General features: G+C 57.2%; 10 protein-coding genes across 10 annotated transcripts; 4 read left to right on the top strand and 6 right to left on the bottom strand.

The window, feature by feature from the left end:
* Window positions 1–120: 120 nt before the first annotated feature.
* SPSK_04359 (uncharacterized protein) lies at window positions 121–1317 on the top strand (the record flags this gene model as incomplete). Its single annotated transcript, XM_016731167.1, has 2 exons — window positions 121–168; window positions 205–1317. The coding sequence occupies 2 exons, from the start codon at window positions 121–123 to the stop codon at window positions 1315–1317; spliced, it is 1161 nt and encodes a 386-aa protein (XP_016586289.1).
* Window positions 1318–1854: 537 nt separating this feature from the next.
* SPSK_04064 (uncharacterized protein) lies at window positions 1855–3949 on the bottom strand (the record flags this gene model as incomplete). The annotated part of the gene is made up of 2 exons (XM_016730876.1): window positions 1855–3578; window positions 3673–3949. The coding sequence occupies 2 exons, from the start codon at window positions 3947–3949 to the stop codon at window positions 1855–1857; spliced, it is 2001 nt and encodes a 666-aa protein (XP_016586288.1).
* A 1122-nt stretch (window positions 3950–5071) lies between these two features.
* On the bottom strand, window positions 5072–9850 carry SPSK_03858 (anucleate primary sterigmata (ApsB); the record flags this gene model as incomplete). Its single annotated transcript, XM_016730673.1, has 1 exon — window positions 5072–9850. One exon carries the CDS (start codon window positions 9848–9850, stop codon window positions 5072–5074), a length of 4779 nt encoding a protein of 1592 aa, XP_016586287.1.
* Window positions 9851–11085: 1235 nt separating this feature from the next.
* Window positions 11086–11406, bottom strand: SPSK_10597 (uncharacterized protein; the record flags this gene model as incomplete). The annotated part of the gene is made up of 1 exon (XM_016736941.1): window positions 11086–11406. The coding sequence occupies one exon, from the start codon at window positions 11404–11406 to the stop codon at window positions 11086–11088; it is 321 nt and encodes a 106-aa protein (XP_016586286.1).
* Window positions 11407–12805: 1399 nt separating this feature from the next.
* Window positions 12806–13148, top strand: SPSK_04686 (uncharacterized protein; the record flags this gene model as incomplete). Its single annotated transcript, XM_016731486.1, has 2 exons — window positions 12806–13047; window positions 13118–13148. 2 exons carry the CDS (start codon window positions 12806–12808, stop codon window positions 13146–13148), a joined length of 273 nt encoding a protein of 90 aa, XP_016586285.1.
* Window positions 13149–13499: 351 nt separating this feature from the next.
* SPSK_04582 (uncharacterized protein) lies at window positions 13500–14084 on the bottom strand (the record flags this gene model as incomplete). The annotated part of the gene is made up of 1 exon (XM_016731384.1): window positions 13500–14084. One exon carries the CDS (start codon window positions 14082–14084, stop codon window positions 13500–13502), a length of 585 nt encoding a protein of 194 aa, XP_016586284.1.
* Window positions 14085–15200: 1116 nt separating this feature from the next.
* On the bottom strand, window positions 15201–17240 carry SPSK_04075 (capsular associated protein; the record flags this gene model as incomplete). The annotated part of the gene is made up of 1 exon (XM_016730886.1): window positions 15201–17240. One exon carries the CDS (start codon window positions 17238–17240, stop codon window positions 15201–15203), a length of 2040 nt encoding a protein of 679 aa, XP_016586283.1.
* A 1047-nt stretch (window positions 17241–18287) lies between these two features.
* On the bottom strand, window positions 18288–19742 carry SPSK_04262 (RNA polymerase 2 mediator complex component; the record flags this gene model as incomplete). Its single annotated transcript, XM_016731073.1, has 2 exons — window positions 18288–19618; window positions 19691–19742. The coding sequence occupies 2 exons, from the start codon at window positions 19740–19742 to the stop codon at window positions 18288–18290; spliced, it is 1383 nt and encodes a 460-aa protein (XP_016586282.1).
* A 528-nt stretch (window positions 19743–20270) lies between these two features.
* On the top strand, window positions 20271–21251 carry SPSK_04449 (NADP(+)-dependent dehydrogenase; the record flags this gene model as incomplete). The annotated part of the gene is made up of 1 exon (XM_016731256.1): window positions 20271–21251. The coding sequence occupies one exon, from the start codon at window positions 20271–20273 to the stop codon at window positions 21249–21251; it is 981 nt and encodes a 326-aa protein (XP_016586281.1).
* Window positions 21252–22242: 991 nt separating this feature from the next.
* On the top strand, window positions 22243–23576 carry SPSK_04307 (uncharacterized protein; the record flags this gene model as incomplete). The annotated part of the gene is made up of 2 exons (XM_016731117.1): window positions 22243–22422; window positions 22506–23576. The coding sequence occupies 2 exons, from the start codon at window positions 22243–22245 to the stop codon at window positions 23574–23576; spliced, it is 1251 nt and encodes a 416-aa protein (XP_016586280.1).
* Between the last annotated feature and the right edge of the window lie 115 nt (window positions 23577–23691).

The following is a 23691-nucleotide window of genomic DNA, read 5'->3' as shown; positions in this document are numbered from 1 at the left end:
CAGGACACTAGTGGAGATTCAGAAACACAAGATACTTTAATGTACGTGACAACATCTGACACCTTTACATATTGCAGTAATTGAATACCATCCAAGAACAACTATACTCGCAGACACCCTATGCCCCCACGTTACATCGACATCGACGAGCCCCAGCCGGGAAGCTCCGTGAGCCCTTTTTTGGTCAGCTTTTGAACAACGCAGATAATAGTCACGATCCTTTTTGGAAAACTTACAGCCCAACGTGTCCTCCTTGACAATGTCCTTGATCTTGCACTGGTTGGCCACCGACATCTGCTGCTTCTTAATCGAGCCGCAGCCGTCGTAGAAACACTCCGACTTGTTCATCGCCCGCTGCAGCGCGTCGCCCTTCCACCCAAACATGTAGTCGGCGTGCGTGCCGTAGCTGTTGCCCTCGAAGCTCCACACAAACGGGTTGGGCGCGCCGCTCTTCCACTGGCTGTTGAACTTGCTCGTGTCCCAGACCGTCTCGAACGTCACCTGCGGCACGCGCACCGGGTGCGACGACGGGCAGGCCCCCGCGTTCGTAAAACCGTCCGAGTTGACCGTGTTGTACATGTGCGACTGGTGGTCGGGGCTGTCCAGGTTCTTGCCGTCCCAGCAGGCCGGGAAGTGGTGCGTCGTGAAGATGCCGCCCGAGCACGGCTTGGTCGGCATGTCGGCCGTGATGGCGCCGCGGCTGCCGCCAGACATGCACTGGTAGCTAAGGCCGATGTGGTTGCGCGTCTTGCTGGAGGGGCTGCCGACCGTCATGCGGAACCCGGGCGGGAACGCCGTCACAGGCTGCTGCTTAAGGTTGTCGCGCGACAGGTCGTACTGTGTGTAGTACACCGTCAGGCCGCCCTCGGCGCCGTTGGAGCCGCCCAGCAGGGGCTGCACGGGGATGTTGGGCACGCGGTGGTAGCTGCCGTTGTCTGGGCTCTTGAAGTACAGCACCGCCGTCCAGTAGTTGGAAAAGTCCTCCGACATCTGGCACGTTGTGCACGACGCCCGCGAGGACACATCACCTGTCATCGTCACGTTGAAGGCGTTGCCGCCGACAATGTGGTGCACATGCGCCGAGGGGAACGCGCCCGGCTGGCCCGCAGGATCGAGCCGCTGGTAGATGAGCGTCGAGCATGGGAACCGCAGTCCGGCGTACGCCGGAACGGCGAACGCCAGAAACGCGGCAGAGAGCGACTTCATTGTGATCAGTCTTTGCTGGAGAGGTGCAAGTACAAAATGTCAGTGAGGAGGGAAAGGAGTAACGCAGACCCGCCTCTCGAGGCGACACGACGGACGACAGCCCTTCCTTAAATGCCATGGCGATATGCCTATACCTGAACCTTGGTTAGTTTTTTGCATTCCTGCATCCTGTTTTGTTTCGTGGGTTGTTCTCTATCGGTCGTATACCGTGTCGTGGTCATCTAAATGTCCGTCTGGTTTACCCGGCTATATGGCCGTTTGATTACAGTTGATTGCCAGTGGCGACCAACAGCAGTGCCGTTCCCCGATTCGGTGTGGCTACCAGATAGATTGCTGTTGTCGGCAAATGTCATCACCAATGCGCTTTCAATTTTCACTTCATTCCCTTGGCTATCGCGACTCGCAATATGGCCTGGTGCAAATAGAGATTAGTCTGAATTGTCACGTTGAGAAAGTACCAGAAATTGCCTCCAAATATAGAATGCCTCGCTACGGCAATCCTCGTTGCCGTTCGGCTAACTGTGGGCAGCACCTCTCTTGCAGCCCGCCTGTCTCTCCAAGCAATAAACCCGAATTGTCATGCCGCCTCCCGGACTGTCTTCCTCCTCCCGGGCTGTCTTCCTCTTGGCGTCTGATATTGGTGCCTAACTACCAAAAAACCAGTGTTGGCCAGACCATTACTCGTGTTCTGCCATTTGTTTCCACCAAGTCCGACTTTCGAAGCGGGCCAGCCATCTGTGCCATCGCCAGCAAGGCAACTCTTCGCCGCCCCTCGCCAATCACCATTATCCACTCGCAGTTTACCATCTCAGGGTCAATCATGCCGCCCCGCCCCTGGTAGATGTGATTGAGGTACATTTCTTTTGAGTTCACGCGCTCTCCGAAAAAGAACATTGAACCGTAGTCGTCTGCTGAGTTACCAATGAGGCTGGCCACTTCGGCAAGTGCTGTTTGGTCGTCCAGGCGGTATTTGGACATGCAGATGCTACGGAAGTCGCGTGACACGGTGAGACATGCCTTCCAGGTTGTGTGGTCGACGTAGTCGAGAATTTCTGGGTACAGCTCGTACGGCAGCCTGCCTCTGCCGGTGCCCATCTTGTCGCGAGGACCCCCGCTGCTCGACAATACTGCGGCCATGTCTCGGCGGCGCGTTGAGACCTCCAAGAAATTGGCCAGTGCCGCAACTCCTGGAAACAAGGCTTCGATCTCTTCTGGCCCGTCTTGGTAACGTACCCAGGGCATGTATTCCTTGAAGGGCTCATCTACATCGGCGTCCGCGTCTTCCAGGATCATAACAGGCCGCTCACGAGGGTGCGTGCTGAGACAATCGTCCGGGACAATGGGTGACAAGGGCATGGGGTCCGATATCCGAAGGTGTGGCTGGTCTTGTTCTTTGCTCGTCCAGGACACTTCTGCCAGAGCAACCTGATAGAGCGAAATAAGGATCATGAAGAAACGCCCCTCGTCTGATTTTTGGCGCGTGCAATCCTTGATGCCCCAATTCATGGCGTCTGTGGCCGCCTTCCCATCCACGACAAGGACGAGGCTGACCAGCACGTCGGGGAAACTGCTCGACAGCCAGTACGTTGTCTCTGTCGGGGCAGCACCCGGAGGCAGATTCTCGAGATGGGACATGGAGCCAAACTGCACGAGAGGTGTGCTTTTTTTTCCTTCGTATCTCTTGGCGGACCAGGGCGATTGCAGGATCAGCGTCTCGTGGCTCTTCGACACGGCAGCTGGCTGACAGAGGCTGAAATTTCCAGCGGCGCATGAGACAATGGCATACACAAACTCCCGAAAGGGAAACGACGAGGGTTGCCATTGGCGACTGAGACAGGCGAGCGTGTCGCGGTACGTGCCAAACATGCTTGCTGCGGTCAATGCGAACAAAGCTGTATGGCTCTGTTCAAGTTTGACGTGCGGGTCGCAGCGACGCACATTTGTCGTGCCAAAGGTCATGTCGGGCGCAGGCAGCTCGATGGCGAGAGAGGCCAAGTGCTCTTCGGGACAAATGTCCGTGTTGACGGTCAGGGCCATCCCGTACACGCTTGGCTCGATGGCAGTGTACCACATGTTGTCTTTTCGGGGAATGTTGCCCAATCGATAGTGCACCGAGTAGTCAATGGTGAATACCTCTGCATCCAGATTGGTGATGTAAATGTGTTGGTTGTGGGGAAACACGTTCTGGTAGGCACCATCATCTTGGAAGTCCGGCAAGCAATCAAAGTACGGAAATTCGGTGGGCAGGTCCAGGTACGCTCTGAAAAAGCTACCTGCTGTCAACATGCCCGGAATGGTCCTCACATTGTTGTCGCTAAGAGGATAGACATGTGCTTCGAGCGTCCCCTCCAAGGCTGCGAATTTCTCTGAATCTGGCAAGCCACTCTGTGAGCCGATGAGACGTATTATTAGTAGCTACCACTTTGGCTTGTTGTTACGTTTCGTAATGCAAAATGCACGTCATACCCTTGTAACGACCTGCTTCTTCGGGCACCCTGCTCACGAGCATATCACCAAGATCCTCCAGGTCCCCGTGCCATCCATGTTCGACAACGTAGTAGCGGCTGTTGTAGCAAACAACATCAAGACCGCCACCAACCATGTGCTCGAAAACATGGCCATGATGATGGACGTGGAGGAGAAGGAGGTGGTCAGGGTCATCGACGTCGTCGTCGAAATCTACGTCCTCGTCATGGTCATCGTCGGAATCGTGGTGACTGTGGTCGTCACTAGTGTCACTCATTGTGTCGGTAGAAGCAAAATGATGGCAAATATAGATGATGAGAGATGGCCTGTAAAATGAAGATGAAATGAAGTGGCAAAACTTTACTTCGAGATCGTCAGCGGACAAGAAACGCGTCTTGTTTGGCGCGTCTCAGGCGACCGCGTGTTGTTCTCACTTGGGAAAGAGCGATGCTCGTCATGTTCGGAAGGAACGATGATGGCCATAACGCAACCGTCACCCAGCACAATGGCAGAGCTGCAAGCCGAACGCGTTGGAATTGTGCAGCAAGGCCACTAACATCTTGGACAAACATAATAATGTGTGTAGGTATGATGACTTACATCCGACGAGAATCTAACTGCCACGAAATTTCCTAACTTGGTGTGGTGACGAGGTACCAAATATGCCAAGATGCAATGAAGACCAAGAGATATGGTATGCTGGTTTTTGTAATTTGGAAATTACTATTGAAATGGCATACTCTTTGCATATCAAGCCTGTTTGTAAATTTACTTACCATCAAACGAAAGTAAAAAAAATATGTCTTACGGTATTTTTATGTCGTAATAAATTTCAATCAAAAAATAAAAAATAAAAATAAAAATGAGGACACACGATATACGTATTTTTTTTCCTAAAATGTAAAATAAACTGATACAAAGAGGAATACTTATTTGTATTTAAAAGAGCAATATTTAACGTTTTTGGGCGGCTGATGAACAAGCTGGGTCGGAATTGTTGACATTGTCGAGGACGTCACCAAAAAATCGCACTGTGTTAGTGTGGGAAGGGTGATAAAACATACGATATTCGCCAACACGGAAAGTTTCTGAACGTGGACAAATCAGTCAATTAAAAATAGGATATCCAGAAACATGTCGTATTGGCTGGTCAAATAATAGAGAGAAAGCAAAGAAAGCAAAGAAAAGCAAACAAAAAAAAAACGCAGTCAAGAAATATATGCCCAGCGCCCGTAAATACAAACAGTGGAAAACAAAAATGGTATGCAAACAAGCCAATCAAAAGGATATTTGTACACGCTGTAGCTATGCAACTCCACCTCTGCCGTATCGACTCATCTCCAGTGGCTCCGTGGACTCCCTCTTCCGACATCGTCGAATGCCTCCGGCTCACAAGCGCTCAGTCCTCCCGCCCCAGTCGCTTGTCTCGCTCGCTGCGCCGCGCTAGCTCAGCTTCCTGCTCCCGCAACCGCCGCACCGCTTCGTTTCGGTCCATGGTCCGACCCTCGCGCTCGAGCTTCAGCTTGTTCTCGAGGTCGCGCAGCCGCAAAATCCACCGAGGGTCCGCACCGCCGCCCGCTCCCGACCCTGTGTCCTCGCCCTCGTGGAGCGCCAGTTCGCCCGCCGTCAAGGGCCGCGACGACGCCGATGTCAGCGACAGGTGGGCACCCGACGACGACGACGAGGTGATGGGGCGGGGCACGCCGCTGCGGCCAGACTTGCCGCGGGCGGACTTGGCGCTGCGGTCGCGGGGCCCGGTGGGGATGGACGGCGAGGGCGACCCGCCGCCGCCGGGGAGGTCGAACATGGTGTCGGTACCGACGCCGCTGCTGCCGCCAATGCCCAGACCCGTGCCGCCGTTGCTGCCGTCTCCGTTGCCCGACGACGAGCCGTAGACGCGCGCGCGGACATCGTTGGCGGCGCGCAACGTCGTATTTTCGACCTTGAGCTGGCGGTAGGCGTCTTCCAAGCGCAAGAAGCGGCTCTGGAGCTCGGGGGTGCCGAAGCTGCTGCTGCTGCCGTTGCTGCCGCCTGGGCCGGCACCCGTAATGGTGTTGCGGACCACAGCTTCCAGCCGGTCCAGCCTCTTGACGCGCTGGTCGAGCGTGCTCTCGAGCGACTGGTACTCGCGCCAGAGATCGCGCTCAACGGCCTTGATGCGGCCCGGGAAGCCGCCGACGACGGCCTCAATGTGCTTGATGGCGGCCATGAGATTGCGGGTGAAGCCCGACAGCATGGTGGCGACGACTTCGAGGGACGGCAGGGCGCGGCCGTTGATGAGCGAGTTGTCGTGCGCCCAGTCGGTGCCACAGATGGCGCTGAGCCGCGTCCACAGCAGCAGCAGCAGGTTGTTGCGCTCGGTGAGCTGGTCGCGGAAGGTGGACTCGAGCTGGGACATGCGGCGCTTGTCGAGCGTCTTGGACGACTCGAGTTCGGTGATGCGCGCGTCCTGGGTGGTGACGGTGCGCGTGACGTGCTGGTGCGTCTTCTGGAAGGTGTCGAACTGGTGCTTCGTGTTGCGGTGGGCCGCGCGCTCTTTCTCGAGGGCGTCGGCGACCTTGCGCGCCTCGAGGCCGTGCGACTCGAGCAGGGCGTCGCGCTGCTTGATGATGCGGTCCTTTTCCATGAGGTTGCCCTTGGTCGTCTGCAGCTCGCGCACCGAGTTTTCGAGCTCGCGCTGAATCTGCGCGATGCTCTTGAGCAGGCTGGACCGCGTGCCGTTCAAGTCGCCCAGGGCCTCGCGCATGTTGTTCTCGAGCTCCATCAGGCGCTCCTTCCACTCCGTGGCCTCGACCTCGCGCGACGTCAGGCTCTTGCGCAGCTTGCGCGCCTCTTCCTTGTGGCCCGACGCCTCGCGGCTCAGCTCGTTGACAAACTGCTGCATCTCCTTCTTGTCCTTGGTGGCCAGGCTCTCGCTGCGCTCGCGCTCCGTCACAATCTGCGCCTGCAGCTGCTTGACGCGCTCCTGCTCGTCGCGGATCTGCTCCTCGGCCTTGGTGATGCTGACCTCGAGCCGGCTGATGTTGATCTTGTCGCTCTCCTGCTCTTCGCGCAAAAACGCAATCTCGCCCTGGCTGTTCTCTTGCTGCACCAGCAGCCGCTGCGCCTTGTCGTTGGACTCGAGCAGCTTGGCCTCGAGCTCCTCGAGCTCCTTGTTGGCGTCGCCGAGCTCCTGTTCGAGCTGCTGCACGCGGCGCACCTTGTTCTCCGTCTCGTCCTCGAGGCCCACCAGCGCCTCGCTGAGCTTGCGCATCTCGTCTTGCAGCGCGCCAAAGTTTTCCGTCTTCTCGGCCAGCTCCGTCTGCAGCTTCTGGTTTTCGGCGTCGCGCAGGTCGGCCTCCTCCTCGTAGCCGTCGATGGCGTCCTGGGCCTCGGCCCGCAGGTCTTCGAATTCGCCCTGCAGGTTGCTGTGCTTCTGCTCCAGGTCGTTGAGCTCAGCAATCAGCTCGTCGCGCTCCGCCTGCATGGCCATCAGGTCGGTCATGGCCCCCTCGTAGTCCTTTTGCACGCCCAGCGCCACCTCTTCGGCCTCCTGCTTCTGCAGCAGCGTGGCCTCGAGCTCCTGCAGCAGTGTCTGGTTCTCGAGCTTGGCCTCGTTGATCTTGTCGCGCAGCGCGGCGTTGCGGTTCTCGAGGTCTTCGCGGGCGGCGTCCCGGTCGTATTGGTCTTGCTCGTCGGCCGCGCCTGTCGCGGTGCCGCCGACGACCGTGTCGGCCCGCGTGCCGCCGCTAGCTCGCGACCCAGACCGCTCGCGCACGCCCATGCCGATCTGTGACGCCGAGCGGTCCAGCAGGCTGTCAATGGTCGAGGGCGCGGGCCCGCCGCCGCGGCGCTGGGCCATCTTGAGGTCCTCGATTTCCTGGTACAGGCGCTCCTTTTCGCGGTTGCGCGACGTCAGCATGGACGTCTGGGCGCCGACCTCTTTGCGCAGCTCGGCGTTCTCGTGGCGCAGTTGCTCGCCCTCGCGACGGAGCTCTTCGACCAGCGTGTTGCTGCCGGTGGAGGCGCTAGCACCGTCTGTGTCGCCGCCGACGGCATGGGCATTGGCGTTGGTGTTGGCGTTGGAGTTGGCCGCCCGCTTGGAAATGTTGTAGATGTTGGTCGTGTGGTGCAGGCTACGCTCGCCGACACCGTTGCCGTTGGACGAGACGGTCCCCGTGGCCCCCGCACCACTGCTGTGCATCTCCTGCTTCAGCCGGAAGATCTCGTCGCGCAGCTTGCGGTTGTCGTCGTCGGCCTGCTCGCGGCGGGCAGTCTCCTGCTCCAGCAGATCCTTCCACACATCCTCCTCTTCTTGGCGGCCCAGGGTCTCACCGGTGTTCTTGTCGGTGCTGCTGGACTGCAGGGACTTGATCATGTCGCCCATGCGGCGCTTCTCGGCTTCTTTGGTAAAGACGTCCTGGCGCAGCTGCTCGATGATGTTGGTAAACTCTTCGACGCGTTCCCTCAGGTACAAGACTTCTTCTTCGCGCTCCTGGTCCGCGGCGGCCGCGGCTTCGGGATCGTCGAGCCCGTTGGATGAGTTGCCGCTGCGCGAGGTGCCCGGTCTGTTGTTGTTGTCGTCCTCGTCGCGAATCTTCTTTTCCAGCTCCTTGACGCGCCGCCGCAATCCCTTGTTGTCGCGCTGCAGGATGGCAATGTTGGTGCGGAACTCGACGTTTTCCTGAATCATCTCCTTGATGCCGTCTTCCGAGAGCTTGTCGAGGCGGTCGCTCAGAAACATGACCTTGAGCTTGAGGTCAAAGTTTTCCTTGGACAGGCGCTCAATGGTGCTGCTCTGTTCCTTGAGGGTCATGTTGCGGCCAGGGCGCGTGCCTGTGGTAGTGGAAGTGGCATTGGCCGCGGCCGTCTTGGCGCTGGTGGCTGTCGCCGTCGTGCTGCCGAACTCGGAACGGAAGTCGGACGGCTTGCGCGGTGTCATGAGGCCGTTGCGGGTCTTGTACTCGCGAGCCAGCGACTCGGGCACCTGGATGTCCATGACGCGGCGTGTGAGGACAGTGTCGGTGGGCGGGGCGAGGGTCGCCTTGTTAGGCCGCGGCGTGCGCAGTAGCTCTTCGGAGTTGTGGTGGCCGTCGTGGTCGTTGTCTTCCAACGTCTCGCTGCCACCGCCAAGGGCCGACGAGGCCACACTGCCCATGCTGACGGCCCGCGACAAGAGGTCGCTGGCATTGCGGCGGCCACCGACTGGGATGGCGCCACCCGACTGCAGCGCATAGTCGGCGCCGAGACCAACGGTGACGTCGCTGTCGACATCGTCGTGGGCGTTGCCGCCGTCTTCCCGCGCTTCGCGAGCGTCGTGAGCGTCGTGGGCGTCTGGGTTGGTGATAAACGACGAGGCAGATGAGCGCTGGCTGGCGTTGCGACTTCGCAGGAAACGTGGACGCTTGCCGTAGCGCAGGGCTAGGCCGTTGCTGCCGCCGCTGCCGGTGGACTCGTTGAGGTTGAGGGATCGTCGTCGGCTGTCGTCCCTTGGTGCGGTTTGCTGTTGCTGTTGTTGTTGTGCGTCGGGCGGCCAGAGCAGGGAGTCTTCGTCTTGTGCAGAGGACGGTTGTACCTGGGTCTGAGGTTCGCCGGCATCCGGTGGCAGAGAGCCGGGTGCTGGTGCGGCCGCTGGCTGTTGCCGTTTCCTGGGCGAGTCAAAGAGATATGTGTCGTCGGGCCCGTCTTGGGTGATGGTGGGCAGCGGCGAGAGGGGCGCGACAAAGCTGGATTCGACGCCGGGCAGCGAGTCGTTCATCATGCGATACTGAGCGTCGTGGAACGAGTCCGAGGCCTTGTCGCCGTCGAGGCCCAGGCCGGTCCGGTCCAGGAAACTCGCGTGCGCAAAGGAGGGCCCGTCGGAGACTGCTCCTGTAGTGGCATCTGCATTGCCTGCATGTGCATTTATGCTGTCGGCGGCCGCGTCCGTCCCAGTCGGCGTGTCTTGTATCGAGCCGCCCGTTGTGTCGGCCATGTCGTCACCCGTGTCGTGCGCGACCCCTGAGTTGTCTTCCAGCGAGTGCAGCGACGTGGGCAGTGGCTGGACAGCAGCCAAGGGCGGCGGCGGCGGCGTTGTTGAGCGGTCGTCCGATGCTGTCGCCATGTGGTTCTGGTTCTTGGAGGTCAGCGCTTCGTGGAGCGAGTCGTCGAATGCGCCGGTGCCGGTGCTCTCGTCGGCGTGCGCATCGTGCGACGCCATTGGTGGCACGTTTTCCACGTCCATGCGAGGTGTCTGCCCGTGATGATGGTCGTTCTTGGTGACTTTTTCTGGTGGTGATCTTATCAGTTGCGGTGTGGCGATGTCTCTTTTGTTTCTCGTCTGGGCGCCGTCGTCGGGAGATGCTCGTGGGATCGCGCGAATGTCTCGTCGACGCGTGTTTGGAGGCTTAGCGAAAGTGGGAGAGTCGGTCGTTTGAAAGCGAAAGGTTTGATCAGAGCAAAAGGGCCAGAGATGGGATCGGCTTGGAGCCGTTGCACAGAGTCGAGCTGTTTCTGCTCTCTCTGCTCTCCTTCCTCGTTTACTTCTGTCGTGGTGGCCTCGTCTTGTCGGGTCTCCACGGTCCCTTGTTGGGTCGCGCCTGCCTCCTGACGGGTGCAGTTTTTCCTGCAAGGGGGCCCATGACGGAAGGGACGCGCTCGAGCCTCCTTCCGCTGCTGCGGTGGGGCGCGATAAAGGCTAGAGCTCGAGTGGGAGGACTGAGAGCCGCTAGCGCAACGCCTGTATCATGGGCGTTTGGGCGCAAGACAGGCCTAAGTAGTGTGGATGTCCGCTGAAATATTTCGTACACTAGAGGATGAAACCTAGCAGGCGACCAGACACAATGAGTTACAGCGAGCAACTGGACTCCAGCGTTGCCATGGCAGCACACGTGGCACTGTAATGGAAGAAAACAGCACATAGCCATTGAGGTCAGCCCCCTCAGGGGTAGAAGAATCACCTAACGGGAAGGCGGTGGAGCGCATGCAAGGGATGCACGACATGCTCCCTACGTCGTATTCCGTTGCACCACCATAGGGGCTTAAGACGGACGATGCAACGCAAGCACTGTTCTGATACCATATGAGCATACTTATGGACAAGATCGCCGACTCCCAATCTCACTTCCTCACCCTCGGAACGGCACCCAGATGCACGACATCCTTCCTACGGCCCAGAGATGGCAGTCGAAATTGGTCGCCGTCGACGAGACTGGCCTTGTCCATAGTTATGCAGCCACGGATCATCATCTCCAGAGCGATTGAAGGCCACGATGCGTCACAGTCTGGCGGAATGCCGATGACCGACGTGTGGTCTTTGACTCACAGTTCCATCAGTCTCTACCTCCCGTCCGCCCAGGTCGCGCAGTGTGGTGATTCACGATACAGGCCCACGCCAATGGCTTGCAGACGACCGCCGAAGAGCCTTCAGTGACTTCGAGGTGTCGTCACTTTCTCTCAGTTGCTAACCTTGTGGAAATAGATTCGGAAGTCTGAACCGAGACAGCGTCGAATGATGCCCTGATGTCGACCTCTCGTCAAGACACCTTGGCATATCCATTGCCGCTGCGACGCCCCGACAAGCGACTCCAACATACCGGGTCTGACTGTCCTCGCTTTGTCTCCGTGACTACACTTGTCCTCACTAGGGACATCGTGTATCATTTTGCGCTTGCCCGTGTCGTCTTCTTGCAGAGGGCTCACGTTTAATCCCAGACATGCTTCGTAATGATGCCATCGCGGGTGTCGAGGTGGCCTCTTGGCCGTCGTGTCCTGCATGACTGCTTCTACTAGACAGGAGAGAACCTGCACCGACGAGACATCGTTACAAGACAGCTCTACCGCAGGTGTGCTACTCAGCGCACTGGAGGCATATCGTGGAGTCTATTAAGCCGATGTGTTGTAAGAGGAGAGTTCCAATTGCAGTTTAGTCACGTGCTCTTTACTTTCTGACATACGTAACAATCAATGTCTCTCTGCCCTGCGTAAGCCCCTGGTCCGGTTACTTCTCGCCGTTGCTTCTCCCGTTTTGGTGCCTTGTGCCTGTCCCGGTCTTTGTCTCTGTAGTGATGATTCCCGCGTCTCAAAATAGCATCATTCAGTCATCCAAGACACGCCCGGGCAAAGGCAGAAGAAAGGAAGCTCAAAGGGACGTCTGTAGAACCAGAGAAAAAGCGTTTCGTCACCAGCAGCGTTTTGAACCCACACCTGCGCTGCGTGCTGCGACCATCGATCTTCCTCGCTACCTTCTTTACGCGTGTTTCTCAGCTCTCGCCGAGATGCCCAGATTCCCAGATTCTAGCGCATGGCGCCGCTTGAGGGCTGACTTGCTCACAAGCCAATGAAATTGATCGAGGCCAAGACGATGGAGGTAATGTGGGGCCGTCTGCAGAGTTTAGCTCTCGCATGCTCAAAGCGATCGCGACTGGAACAGCCGATCGTTGTCTTAGGCTGTCGACATGGTTCTGGGAGGTCCATTTCCTTCAGATTCCCCCTCGCTTTCGCAAGTGATCGGCGAGACCGCTCTCTCAGCTTCTTCCTGTTTTTCCACATGTGCCAGGAGCCAGATACAGTGAAGAATGGCACAGAGACAACGCCTAAAAGGGAGTAAAGTCTTGGCAACTAACTGTGCCGCCCACCATAGGCCTGCAGCGGGCTTCATAGCAGGTATCCAGCGCCGAATGCCCTAAAGGTGCCAATTGACGTCATCACCGTCTGGACCAGCTTGCGCGTTCGACCAAGAACAAGCATCGACGAAGCTCTACGGGGCATTACGGAGTATACTTCTCGCTCGACAATTGAGGAGAGGCAGCCAGTAGTCGCGCGGGGCTCTGATGTAATGCTTCCCCTCGAGCCCCTCTCTTTTCCTCAGCTCCGACTTGTCTTGCCTTGGTCTTGTCTCTCGTCTCGTGTCTCGTCTCTTGTCTTGGCCCATCTCATTCTTTGAGCTGCCTTGTCAGCTCGCCTGCTTGTCCTCCAATGCTGTCATTAGCGTCGCCAAGTGGGCAAACATAGAAGGGCCATGACATGTATAAAAGAAGGCCGTTCCTGGCCCCTGAGTAGAACAAATTCCCTCCATCTTCCATCTCTCCATCGACTTCATCTTCTCTTCATCCAACTCCATCTCCTACTACCACAAACTTTTACACCCTCACCAACTTTACCTCTCACAATCACAATGGACGCCCTCAAGAACCTGGCTAGCGGTGGCTCCGGTGCCGCCAACAACGCTGGTGGTGCTGGTGGTGCTGCTGGCGGTGCTGGTGGTGCCGCCGGTGGTGCCGGTGGTGCCGCTGGCAAGCAGGACTACGGCGACAAGGCCTTTAACTTTGTCTCCAAGAAGACTGGCCACCAGGTCAACCCCGAGACCAGCGAGAAGATCACCGACGGTGCCCGCGGTGCCTTTGAGAAGGTGACTGGGTAGGTCATCCCTCACTGAATTGTCACAGCACAAACACGAGCAACACAAGCACTGCTAACACACACACAGCAAGAAGGTCGACCCCAAGTACTCCAACTAAGGGAACGTAATCTGACGCACTGTCAGTTCTACTCCTGTCGACAATAAGACTTTAGACTACTGCCAAACCAAATACAAAACATTATAATACCCATGAACTCGAAAAACACGTACATGTGCCAAACGTAGCTTGTGGAAGTTGTGCAAGACGTAACGATATGACGATATAAATGATGGGAAAAATGCAAATTAGGTCATGACTGAAAAAGGACAACCGTATTGTGTGGCACGTAGTCAAAACAGCACCCCATAGCAAAAAAAGTGATATCAACCGAGAAAACGCCAGGTCATAAAACCATACAACTCTTTGTCCCCCGTTTCTAAAGACAACCGCCTCTTCCCGTCCGTTACCCTACACATCATCGGCAAAGACCTGGTACGCCATGACCATGATCCAGAACAGGAAAATGGCGCCCACCAGGCCAAACGCGAACGCCGCCTGCCACGACTGGCAGATGCTCTTTTGCTGCATCCACGCCAGCGTGCTGGTCGACAGACCAATGGGGTTTTGGTTGAACACGCTGAGGTTGCAGTTGGTCGCCACGCCGGCGCCGCTGTCGCCAAACAGCTCAATCGACAGCACGACCAGCGCGACCACCCAGAGCACAAACATCATGAAGGCGCCAATCATGACAATGGACGGCAGGAGGCGCCGCTGGAAGATGAGGCCGAGGATGGCGAGGACAAAGGTCACGCCCAGGGACGCGACGGTCAGAATGTAGGCAAAGTACCAGGGGACGTGCAGGACAAGGCGCTGCTGGGTCTGGACGAGCGTGGCAAAGATGCCGATCCAGGTGCAGGCGGCGGCGAGCATGATGACGATCCAGAAGTTGAGCTGCACGGCGGGCCAGCGGTACTTGTGGATGCGGGTGGCGTGCCGGTGGCCGCGGGCGGCGTGGTAGTCGTAGCGCCGCTCGACGTCGATGGACTCGGACATTGTGGTGGTGGAAGCCATGGCGAGCGAAAGCGAGCCACGAGTCGACGAGCGGTGCCCGGAGTTTGCGCGCGGAGCGAGGAGACGATGAGTGAGGGGCGAGGAGGAGGAGGAGTCGGTGACGGAAGCCGGAGAGGTTTCGTGTCGAGGAAGCGAGTGTGGACGAGGATCGAGAGCGACGACAATCGCAGAGAGATCAGAGGTGGAGGGGCAGCAGACAGCTACTTCAACACAACAGACACTGAAGCCGTCGTGTCCTGGCTACAGCAGCCTGGTGCGACAACAAGGGCTTCCCCGCTGCCGATGTCGACAATCAACAATCGACAGTCGCTCGACTCGTCCAGCTATTGGTCGTCGCCGTCGTCGTCACAATCGCAGTACAATCCTAGTTGCCACTCGTCGGCGTTGGGCCGCGATGCAGCGATTAGAGAGTGTCGTGGCAGTTGAGCAATCGCCGCAATCGTAATTGGAATTGTCGCAAACTTGAGAATTGGCGAGGATGAGGAATGCCAAAAAAGACGGGGAAGCAAGACACACGGCAAAGACACGAAAGAAAATACTCGAAAAAGAACGTCCTGCCCACATGCCTTGCCAGCCCACGCCCAGACGAGCAGGGGGTTGGTTTCCCGGCCTTGGACTTGTTAATGTGGGAAACGGCCTCACATGGTTGATGCACAGCAACCGTCCACAGTACTGTGACGACGCTGCTCTGCTGGCAGACCCACCTATGGGGCTCTAAACCAATCATCATGAGTAGGTGGGGGAGACTGTGTACAAAACAAGACTAGCGCAGTTGCGACCCGCGCCTTACAGCGGACTAACAGTGCTTCGCAGCGCCAAAAAAGTGTCGGAGGTTGGTGCTCAGGTGCTGTACGACAGAGTGGCTGGCAGAACATCTCAATGTCAACAAACGGCACCACAACAGACTCGGCACAGCTACGCAGCAATCATTCGCCCGCCAATCATACAGCAGCAACAGGAAACGGGACACTCTCGATGATCATCTGATTGTTTTGTTCTCCGTATCTTACATATGCTCCGCAGTGTCGTATTTCGTGCAGATTGACTTCACTTTTGTATCGTACAATTACATTTTTTTTGGTTCCTCACCGTGTTCCCCTACGCCTTCAAGTCGCCCACCCACCCCAATAGTTCCCGCTTCTCGTCCAGCACGCGCGCATACTCGAGCAACAGCCGCAGCACGTACACTTGCATGTCCTCTCTGCGCAGCACACGGTCTGCCCATGCCTTGCCGGCAGACGCAATCGCTTCTGCCATCCGGTCGCCCTTTTCGCCCTTTTCACCCTTTCCACCGCCGCCCCCCAGGAAGAAGTCGACAATGCCATACCAGTCGCCATACCGGTTGTCCATGGGCACAAAGTGCTTCCACGCGACGAGCCGGGCGTCGTGCCATTCCTTCCAGACGGTGGCCTTGACAGGCAAACTAGAGCTCTTGAGGAACGCGAGATACCGCCCGCTGAAGCTGTTGCCGTCAATGTCGGGCAGCAGCTTGCGGTGGAACTGCTCGGGGAGGGACACACTGTCCACTACAGAAAAGTAGTCGTCAACGTACGAGCAGGTTTTGTCGTCGGTGGCGCCGCCATTGTTGCTACCGCCGGTATTCGTTTCGGCCGTCCCCCCACCGTCACACATCAGGTCAACAAAGCCGCAGTCGGACCACGACGACACCCACGTGCCCAGCCCGCCTTCCTTCTGCGCCTGCAAATTGTAGGATGCGGCGGGCAACACCATGTTGGGTGCCTTGTGCTCTGGATCCGCCTCTGCATGGGCCACCAGACTGCCGTTGTTCATGGCGACGAACCGGTGCCGGTGAAAGCCCTTCCAGTTGTCCGCCCGGTTGTGTCCGCCCGTGGCCACGCCCCGCCAAATGGCGCCATTCGTCTTATTCGACCACGGCCGGTCTGCTGTGCCCCCGCTATCACCCCCAAACCGCGCCTCGTTGCTCCAGTACATGGGTGCCGGCAGCAAAATGTCGTTGTTGACCGAGAGTTTGCTGCCGCCGAAAATGGGCAGCAGCGTGTCTGTGGTGGAGATCGAGAGCGGCTCGATAAATATTCCGTTGAGCCCCGCCAGGTCGGGCTGGTGGCACACGTCGCTCGACAGCGAGCTGTTGGCCACAAACCCGCGGTACATGTGTGGATTGGTGTAGGTGTCGGTAATGTCTGGTAGGCCGTGGTTCGTTGTGGGCGGTGCCGTCTTTGTCTGCCGCGCCATCGACTGGGGCGCACAGCCGCGCCGCACCAGATCCCAGTACGGCCCCGTTGTCGTCCACCGTTTGTGATTACTGTTTGCGACGCTGTTGCTTTTGCTGTTGCCATCGTCACCATCGCCCTCCCCCAACGGCAACGACTGAAACGTCTCCTGCACGTCCTCTGGCCGCGGGAACCCTTGGGTCCGCTGGGCCTCCACCACATAATTCTGCATCGCCTCCCACGCCACCACCACCCGCGGCTCGTCCATGGCGTTGAGCGCAATGTCCATGTCCGGCAGCTCCGACTCGATGGTCTTCAGCAGGTCCAGCCAGATTTGGGTCCAGAACCAGTCACTCGTTGTCGTGGCCCGCCCGCGACGCACGCGGATCGTCATCTCAAAGTCGCGCGCCTCGCGCTGCACAGGCTTCGGCGGCAGCGCCCAGAAGGGGTGCAGGTCGTGGTAGATTTGGTCCCAAAAGGACTCCACAAAGACGACATTGCGCTCTCTGGCGAAGCGGTGCCACCGGTCGAATCCGGGCGGCGGGTGCCGGCCGCGACGCTTGCGGTACGCGGCAGCCGCATCCGCCAGGGTGTGCGTCTCGTGTGCGAGCAGGCTGCGGAACTGCTTGTCGGCCTCGGCGACGAGCCGCTCGATGGGGTGTTGTGTCGCTGGGGGCAAAGGGGATGGTGGCGGCTGTGCTTTCTGGTCAGCAGCAGCCACGGGAATGGGCACCGGCATCAACATCGGGTGGATGTTTGCATTGGCTGCCGATGTGTGGTAGTGCTGGCGGTGCTTTTGGTGCAGCTGGGCGATCGTGGCTGCCGTGGCCATCTGGAGTTTGGTCGGCAGCGAGAAGCAGTATGCCAGCAGCACCAGAATGCTGGCCGGCACGACGTAGCGAGCAACCAAGGACGGCCGCCGCGAGGCCAGCACGGTGATCAGCATGGTGGTCGTCGGCTACGGGGTGACGATATCAGCAGTCATGTCGTAGACGTAGTCGTAAGCGTAAATGTAGATGTGGAGCTCTTGAGGCTCACGAACCTGGAACCTTGAACCTTAACGTTCAAACCTAACCTTGACCTTTCCAGTACCTCAACGCAGAGGCACAGCCGGCAGTGCTATGGGTTTTTGCCGAGACTGCTGGTAACGTGGGAAGGCAGCAAGGGTAGACGGGTAAGGGGACTTCTCCGGGGTCGTCGATGAAGTGACGGGGGCAGTCGATCTCTGGCAATCGCGGCACGTCGATATTGGATATTGGATTGTTAGGCAATGTCTATAGATCGGGACGACTGGGCTAATTTGGCTAAATGGGCCACGGCAAAACAAGACGGGAGGGCCGGCGACTGTTCAGGATTGCCACAGACTGCTGTGAGCGCGTAGGACAACAAACATGCAGGCCGCCTAATGGGACACAAGAGACGACAAAGAAGAGGGGTTGTGTTGCTTGACTGTTATGACGTGCCCGATTCGGAAAGTACGTCCCGTCGTGATGCTTGGCAGGAAGGAGCGACTTATGCCGACCATCTTGCCCGCCACAGTGCACAAAGCCTGCGTTTTTTGAGTAGACCGTTCACTACCATTGAGGTTTAAGGAGATGACTTGTTGTATTTTATTATCTTTAATATTGTCGATGAAATTTGTCGTCATTTGAGTTCCTATCATTTTCCAACGGGTTTTTTATTTTATTTTAGATTATTTTTTATTTCCATCCAAAGAATCTTGGCCAATTGAAGAAAAAAAAAAGGAAAAAAAAAGAATTACCTATGCAAACAACACACGACCACAAAATTGTCTCAAATATATGACAAGTCACATTGACAAACAATTGTCAAAAATAATAGAAACAACAGTAAACAACTATTCGTCTAGCTCGCCGTCCACATCTGTCCTACGTCGGACACTGTCGGACATTTTTCTGCAACGATCAACAACTCACAAGTTACTCCGACGAACGACGCCGTGCCTCGGGGTACACAAACTCTCTCGCCTACTCTACCGATCATGTGAATTCGTCAGACGACGCTCTCGGCTGCTTTTCTCCCACTGTATGACTCTGTCGCGTCCGTAAGCCGAAGACATGAGGCCGCGACTAAATACGTCGACATCGGCGGCATCCGCCGCATCGATCAAACAACCGAGATCATGTAAGCTGTAGAGCCAGCTGTTCGTGTTCCCGTCGGCACTCCTGGCCGTCTCCCACTCGGCAGCGGACCTGGCCTGCCAGAGTCCGTAGCGGGCCGTGAACGGTAGACTGCCCGTCGCGGGACTCCACGCGTGCTGCAGTGTGTGGTAAATGGCTTCAATGGCTGTCGATATGGTCCACATGCGGCGGATGCTCTCGGCCACGATCCAGGCATGCCACGCATTAATGTTATCGCTGCGGTCGTTGTTGTTGTGGTCGAGGTCGTCGACGATAGAGACGACGGGAGTCAGGGGACGCTCCGCCACCGCCCCTTGCTGCTGGGCCGCCTCAAGCAGCTGCCCCGACCAGCGGGCGAGTGTCGACCGGCGCAGGTCGGCACGATGGCGTGCCCGCGTGTTTCCGTCAAACAGGCCAATGGCTTGGTAGACGACGAGGGCATGGACGCGGCCGAGCTGGGCCAGGAGAGTGGTGGTGCTGGCATCCGTAGCCTCGCCGCCCGGTGCTACCAACTGGCTGGCCTGCGCATCGACTGCGTCCAGCACCATCTCTGTCGTTGCCTCGGTGCGGTGGATATAGCTCGACATGGCCAGGAACGCAACCTGCACACAGGCAGGCGTGTTGTCCTTGTTGCCGTTGTTACCATACACGTTTGGATGGATAAACGGACAGCCACCCGTGGCGACCCATGTCCGCAGCCAGGTGCGAATACCGGCGACCTGCAGGCGCAAGAAGGCAGTGCTCGTACTGGAGGCATGGTGATGTAGATGCACACGGTGGTCAATGGACCATGTGGCGGGTAAGAGGAACCACGATGTCTTTGGTGGCCACAGTTGGGCATGAGATGGTGCAATGAGAGTAGTACTTTGGGACGGAAACCATGGCGCCGGTTGTGGCAGCGGTTGAAACAGGCCTACCTGTAGGTCCAAACTTTTGGGGGTTTCCAACAGCCAGGAGAAGTGGGACAATGCGGACGTAGGGTCGATGGTACCACTCGTAGAGGCTGTATTGTCGAGAAGGCCGAGATCTAGACTAGCGGCATTCGGCACGGCCGGCATGGCATCGTCGACGCTGCCCAGGAAGAGGCCACCAAACAAACCATTTGAGTTCGTGTTGTTGGTTGTTGGGAGAAGTACGTCTGTCTCTGCCTCCTGCCGCAGAGCGACGTAACTGCTGGGCTTTGCTGGTGGATAGGAGCATGTCATTTGCCGGTCGAGGCACCGACGACACGCCGGCTGTGCCTTGTCGCACTTACGCTTAGCGCGGGCACACGCTGTGCATGCCGGTGCCTTGGGCAGCGCGAACATGGCTAGGGGATGCTGTGTACGGAGATTGTGTTTGATGAAGGTGGATTGATGGTGGTGGAAGCGCGTAGAGGTAAGGGCGACGTTCTGTCAGCTGGCTGACGATAAACGGTCAACGCATGCGGGCGCTAAGCCTTTTCGGAACGTCCCCGCAAAAGTCTCCGATGCCCCGTGTAAGTCGCAGTTAACGAAGGAGCCTAGCTAACCACAATGGTCAGGAACGCCGTTACGACACATTGAATTGCGACAGAATACGGGTGATTTCTGAACCGGCGAGAGTCGTGGATGGAACAACAACGAACATGATGACAAAGTGTCCGGTCGAGTTTGCCCGGTTCTCTTCTGGTTTCGTTTGACGGCTGCTCTTCGAATGTCCCATGGCGACTATAAGAAGTGACCTCTCCCGTATATGTTTCCATTCGAAGAGAACAATCAACTCGACACGAAATTATTTCTCTATACAAAAGCAAGACAAACAGGCTTCATACTACATCACCTTCCTCACCATATTCTGCTACCATCCGCCTCAATATGGACGGCGTCGTCATCCCCGAGACCGACTTTACAAAAGTCATCCGCCGCGACACGTACGCAGCCATCCACCCGACACGTCCTGAGCTCAGCCAGGCCGGGCGTACGGTTGTCGTGGTCGGAAGTGGTAACAACATCGGTAAAGACATTGCTTCGGCCTTTGGTGACGCTCATGCAGCGACGGTCATTCTTGTCGGGAGACGACAGAACGTGCTCGAGGCAGCCGCCCGCGAACTTGAGGACGTCGCCAAGTCCACCAAGTCTCCCACCCACTTCCGCGCTGTAGCCGTCGACGTGACTGACGACGCCACTGTGGACGCCTTCTGGGCCCAGCTGGCGGCCGACGGCGTACACGTCGATGTGCTTGTGCAGTGTTCCGGCACGTTTGGGCAGCCCAAGCCACTGCTGGAGCTGGGCCTGAAGGCAGCACACGCCGGCGATGGTGCTGCAGGTGTACCCGCTCTCGATGACATGATGGCCGCCAACTTCCGGGGCCCCATGAACATGGCTCTACACTTTGGCAAGCAGTCCAGCGGCGGCGACGACAGCAAGCAGAAGTACTTTGTCTACGTCTCCACCAACGCCGTCAATATGGCCGACCACAACTGGTTGGCCCTGCGTCCGGACTACATTCTGAGCAAGAGCACCGCCACCTATGCGTTCTCGCTGCTCGCCGACGGCGTGTCCCCCGACACCCTCCAGGTCCTGTCTTTCCACCCGGGCATGCTTTACAGCGACGCCTGGCCCCCGCTGGGCTTCACCAAGGACATGCTGCCCTTTGACGAGATGGAGCTGCCAGCGCACTTTGCCGTCTGGGCCGCTTCCCAAGAAGCCCGGTTTCTGCATGGACGCTACGTCTATGCTACCTGGGACGTGGACGAGCTGGTGTCATCGGCCGAGCTGCGGGCGCGTCTCGACGGGGACCACAACTACCTGCGGCCGGGCATTGTGGGCTTGACCAACGGCGGACACCGTGTGTAGTGGCGACGAGATGATGGATGGACGTGGAGTATTGTGCTGTATATTGTACTCGGGGACTGTAATTGAGAGCAAGGAGAGGAGAGAGCAGCAACTGTCAAGACACACGTTTTAATTCGATGACGAAGAACGCATCTTACAAAGGAGAAAATAAGAAAATGTCGCTCGCGGCCACCTTATAGACTCGTCGGAAGGCATGGCGGTGACGACGGTCCCTCGATATTCGGCTTCGGATGGGCTCGACAGAAAGAGCCAACGCCGACTGCCTGTCGTTATTGCGCAACTGCTTTGTGCCATTTTGAGATCGAAGACGGCGAATTTAGGCACGCCCTCTTGATATTCTTTCTTGGGCCAAAATATAAGGGGGATGATGGAAAGAGTAGCAGAGAAGTAAGAGTGAAAGCGTGAAAGCGTGAAAAATGAAAAAGTGAAAGAAGGTGAGGGTCGCAAGTTTATTTACGTTTCATACCGTACATACTCACGCGTGCCAGGAGTCGGCGCCCCAAAGTACATCTGATTGGCTGCAATGCGATTGTGGGGCCAAACTCACTACACATAAATACATGGCACAAACGTCGTTGTTACTAAATGAAACCGAGCATCTCAGCTCCTACAGCACGCGCCTCAATCTCCTCCTCTACTTCGAACACATTCTCCTGGCGCCTCAACCATCACCCAATGACAACATGCTGCCACAAGAACAGATTCCCGTTCGGCCAAAGAACTTTGTCGCCCGCCCTACCGAGTAAGCCTCTATGTCCTTCTGCCCCCAACGGTCTCCATTTCGTTTCATCGCACCGTCTCTTTCCCTCATCACCTCCTCTCCACCCGGACCACCCCTTTCTTTTGTTGTTGGTCACATTCTGGTTCTAATTTAGGCTTAAAGTCGAATCGAACAGATTAAAAACAGTTCCGCGATCCCAGACACCCCCTCGGTATAACAGAAATACGGCGCCAGCGGTACATGCAGGTGCCATTTTTAGACAACACTCCGATGACCGACGACAAGCCGCTGAGCTTCACCATGGCCGACCTCAAGACTCCAAAGCTGCGCCGGTGCACCTTTGACGTGGACACGATTGACTGGAGACGGGCGAGACTCCTTGGCGCTGGCTTGGATGGCGCTGTGTGGCGTGTTTTCTTTGGCGACAAGGGGCCGTACGCGCTGAAATTGGTGCGTGCTATTTCTTTTCTACGGGCAGTATGTCGTCTTGTTTGTTCTTCGGAGTCGTCGTTCCTAATATCTACCTCGAATAGTTCTGGGATGCTGGCGTGACCTACGACATATCCTGGTATTGGGCTGCGCAGCGGGAGTGTCAAAATGCAGCATTGCTCCAGATGCTGCGTGCATCTCTTGACTGGGAAGGCCACGCAGGCAAGCGAGCCCAGGGAGCCCAAGGAATCCAGGGAGTCCAGGCAGTACAGGGCAAACAGGGCGAACAGGCAGAAGAGGGCGACCAGGGCGAACAGGGAGAACAGGGCGACCAGAACAAGCAAGACAAACCCCCAGGCACTGTACTAGTGCATGCGAACCCCCAAACTCATGAAGACGCCTTGAGCAACTTGATGGCCTTTTCCCTTGAAGCAAAGCAGCGCAACCAAACCAACGAAACCTCACAAAGCGTACCGCCGTCCCAGGTCCAGCATCAAGTCCAGTCCCAAACCAGTGAGGTCATCCGCTTGGGACGAGACTCGATGCCGCGTTTTGCGCAGTTCCACGGCTGGCTGCGCGTCGATGGAATTGCCCTCGTTAGGCGCATGCCTTTGGGTGTTTTTCCGGCGGTCCAGGTCGTCGACAAGCATAAGCGTTATGTGCAAGATCTGCAGGAGTTGAAGGACTGGAAGGTCGAGGTTGGCCTGGCCGACGCGGCAGACGAGTTGGAGCTGCACTACGCCATTGTGTACGAGTATGTGGAAAGCGGAGGGATGGACAAAGAGAGGGCGAGGGTGAGGCACAGCAAAACTTGGCAAGGACAACAACGAGCCAAGGCCAAAGCCGAGGCCGAGGCCAAAGAGGCGCTTGCGGTTGGTGTCGAGACGCGGAACCAACGGGCACAACGTGAGGCATTGGCAGCTCGGCAAAAAGAACAAAAAGAGAAGCAACGACAAGAGCGACTAAAAGAGGACCAACAGCAAGAACACGACCGGGTTGCGGCCGTGGCGCGTTTCTTGCACTTGGCCGGAATCTCCTTTTGTCCCCAGTCGCTGGCATGCAACTGGAAAAATGGCGTGCTCATCGACCACTCGGACATTATCAGCCCGCGCAGCTACGGTTGGGCACAGATGTGGTACAGGATCAGATCGGTAGAGAAACTGCTGGCGGAATAGGGTGACAGTGTGTGCAAAGCAAGTTCATATTTTGCGCTGGTCTCGACGCTGTGTGACTCGACTTGTTGTTTTTTTTTTTTTTTTCGTCTCTGTCCCCTTTTTTTCTCCTTTCCTT

Source organism: Sporothrix schenckii, assembly GCF_000961545.1.
Source record: "Sporothrix schenckii 1099-18 chromosome Unknown Cont47, whole genome shotgun sequence".
Taxonomy (NCBI): Eukaryota; Fungi; Ascomycota; class Sordariomycetes; order Ophiostomatales; family Ophiostomataceae; genus Sporothrix; species Sporothrix schenckii.
The sequence above is the reverse complement of the archived record's forward strand: the minus strand, read 5'-3'. Positions and strand labels throughout refer to the sequence as shown.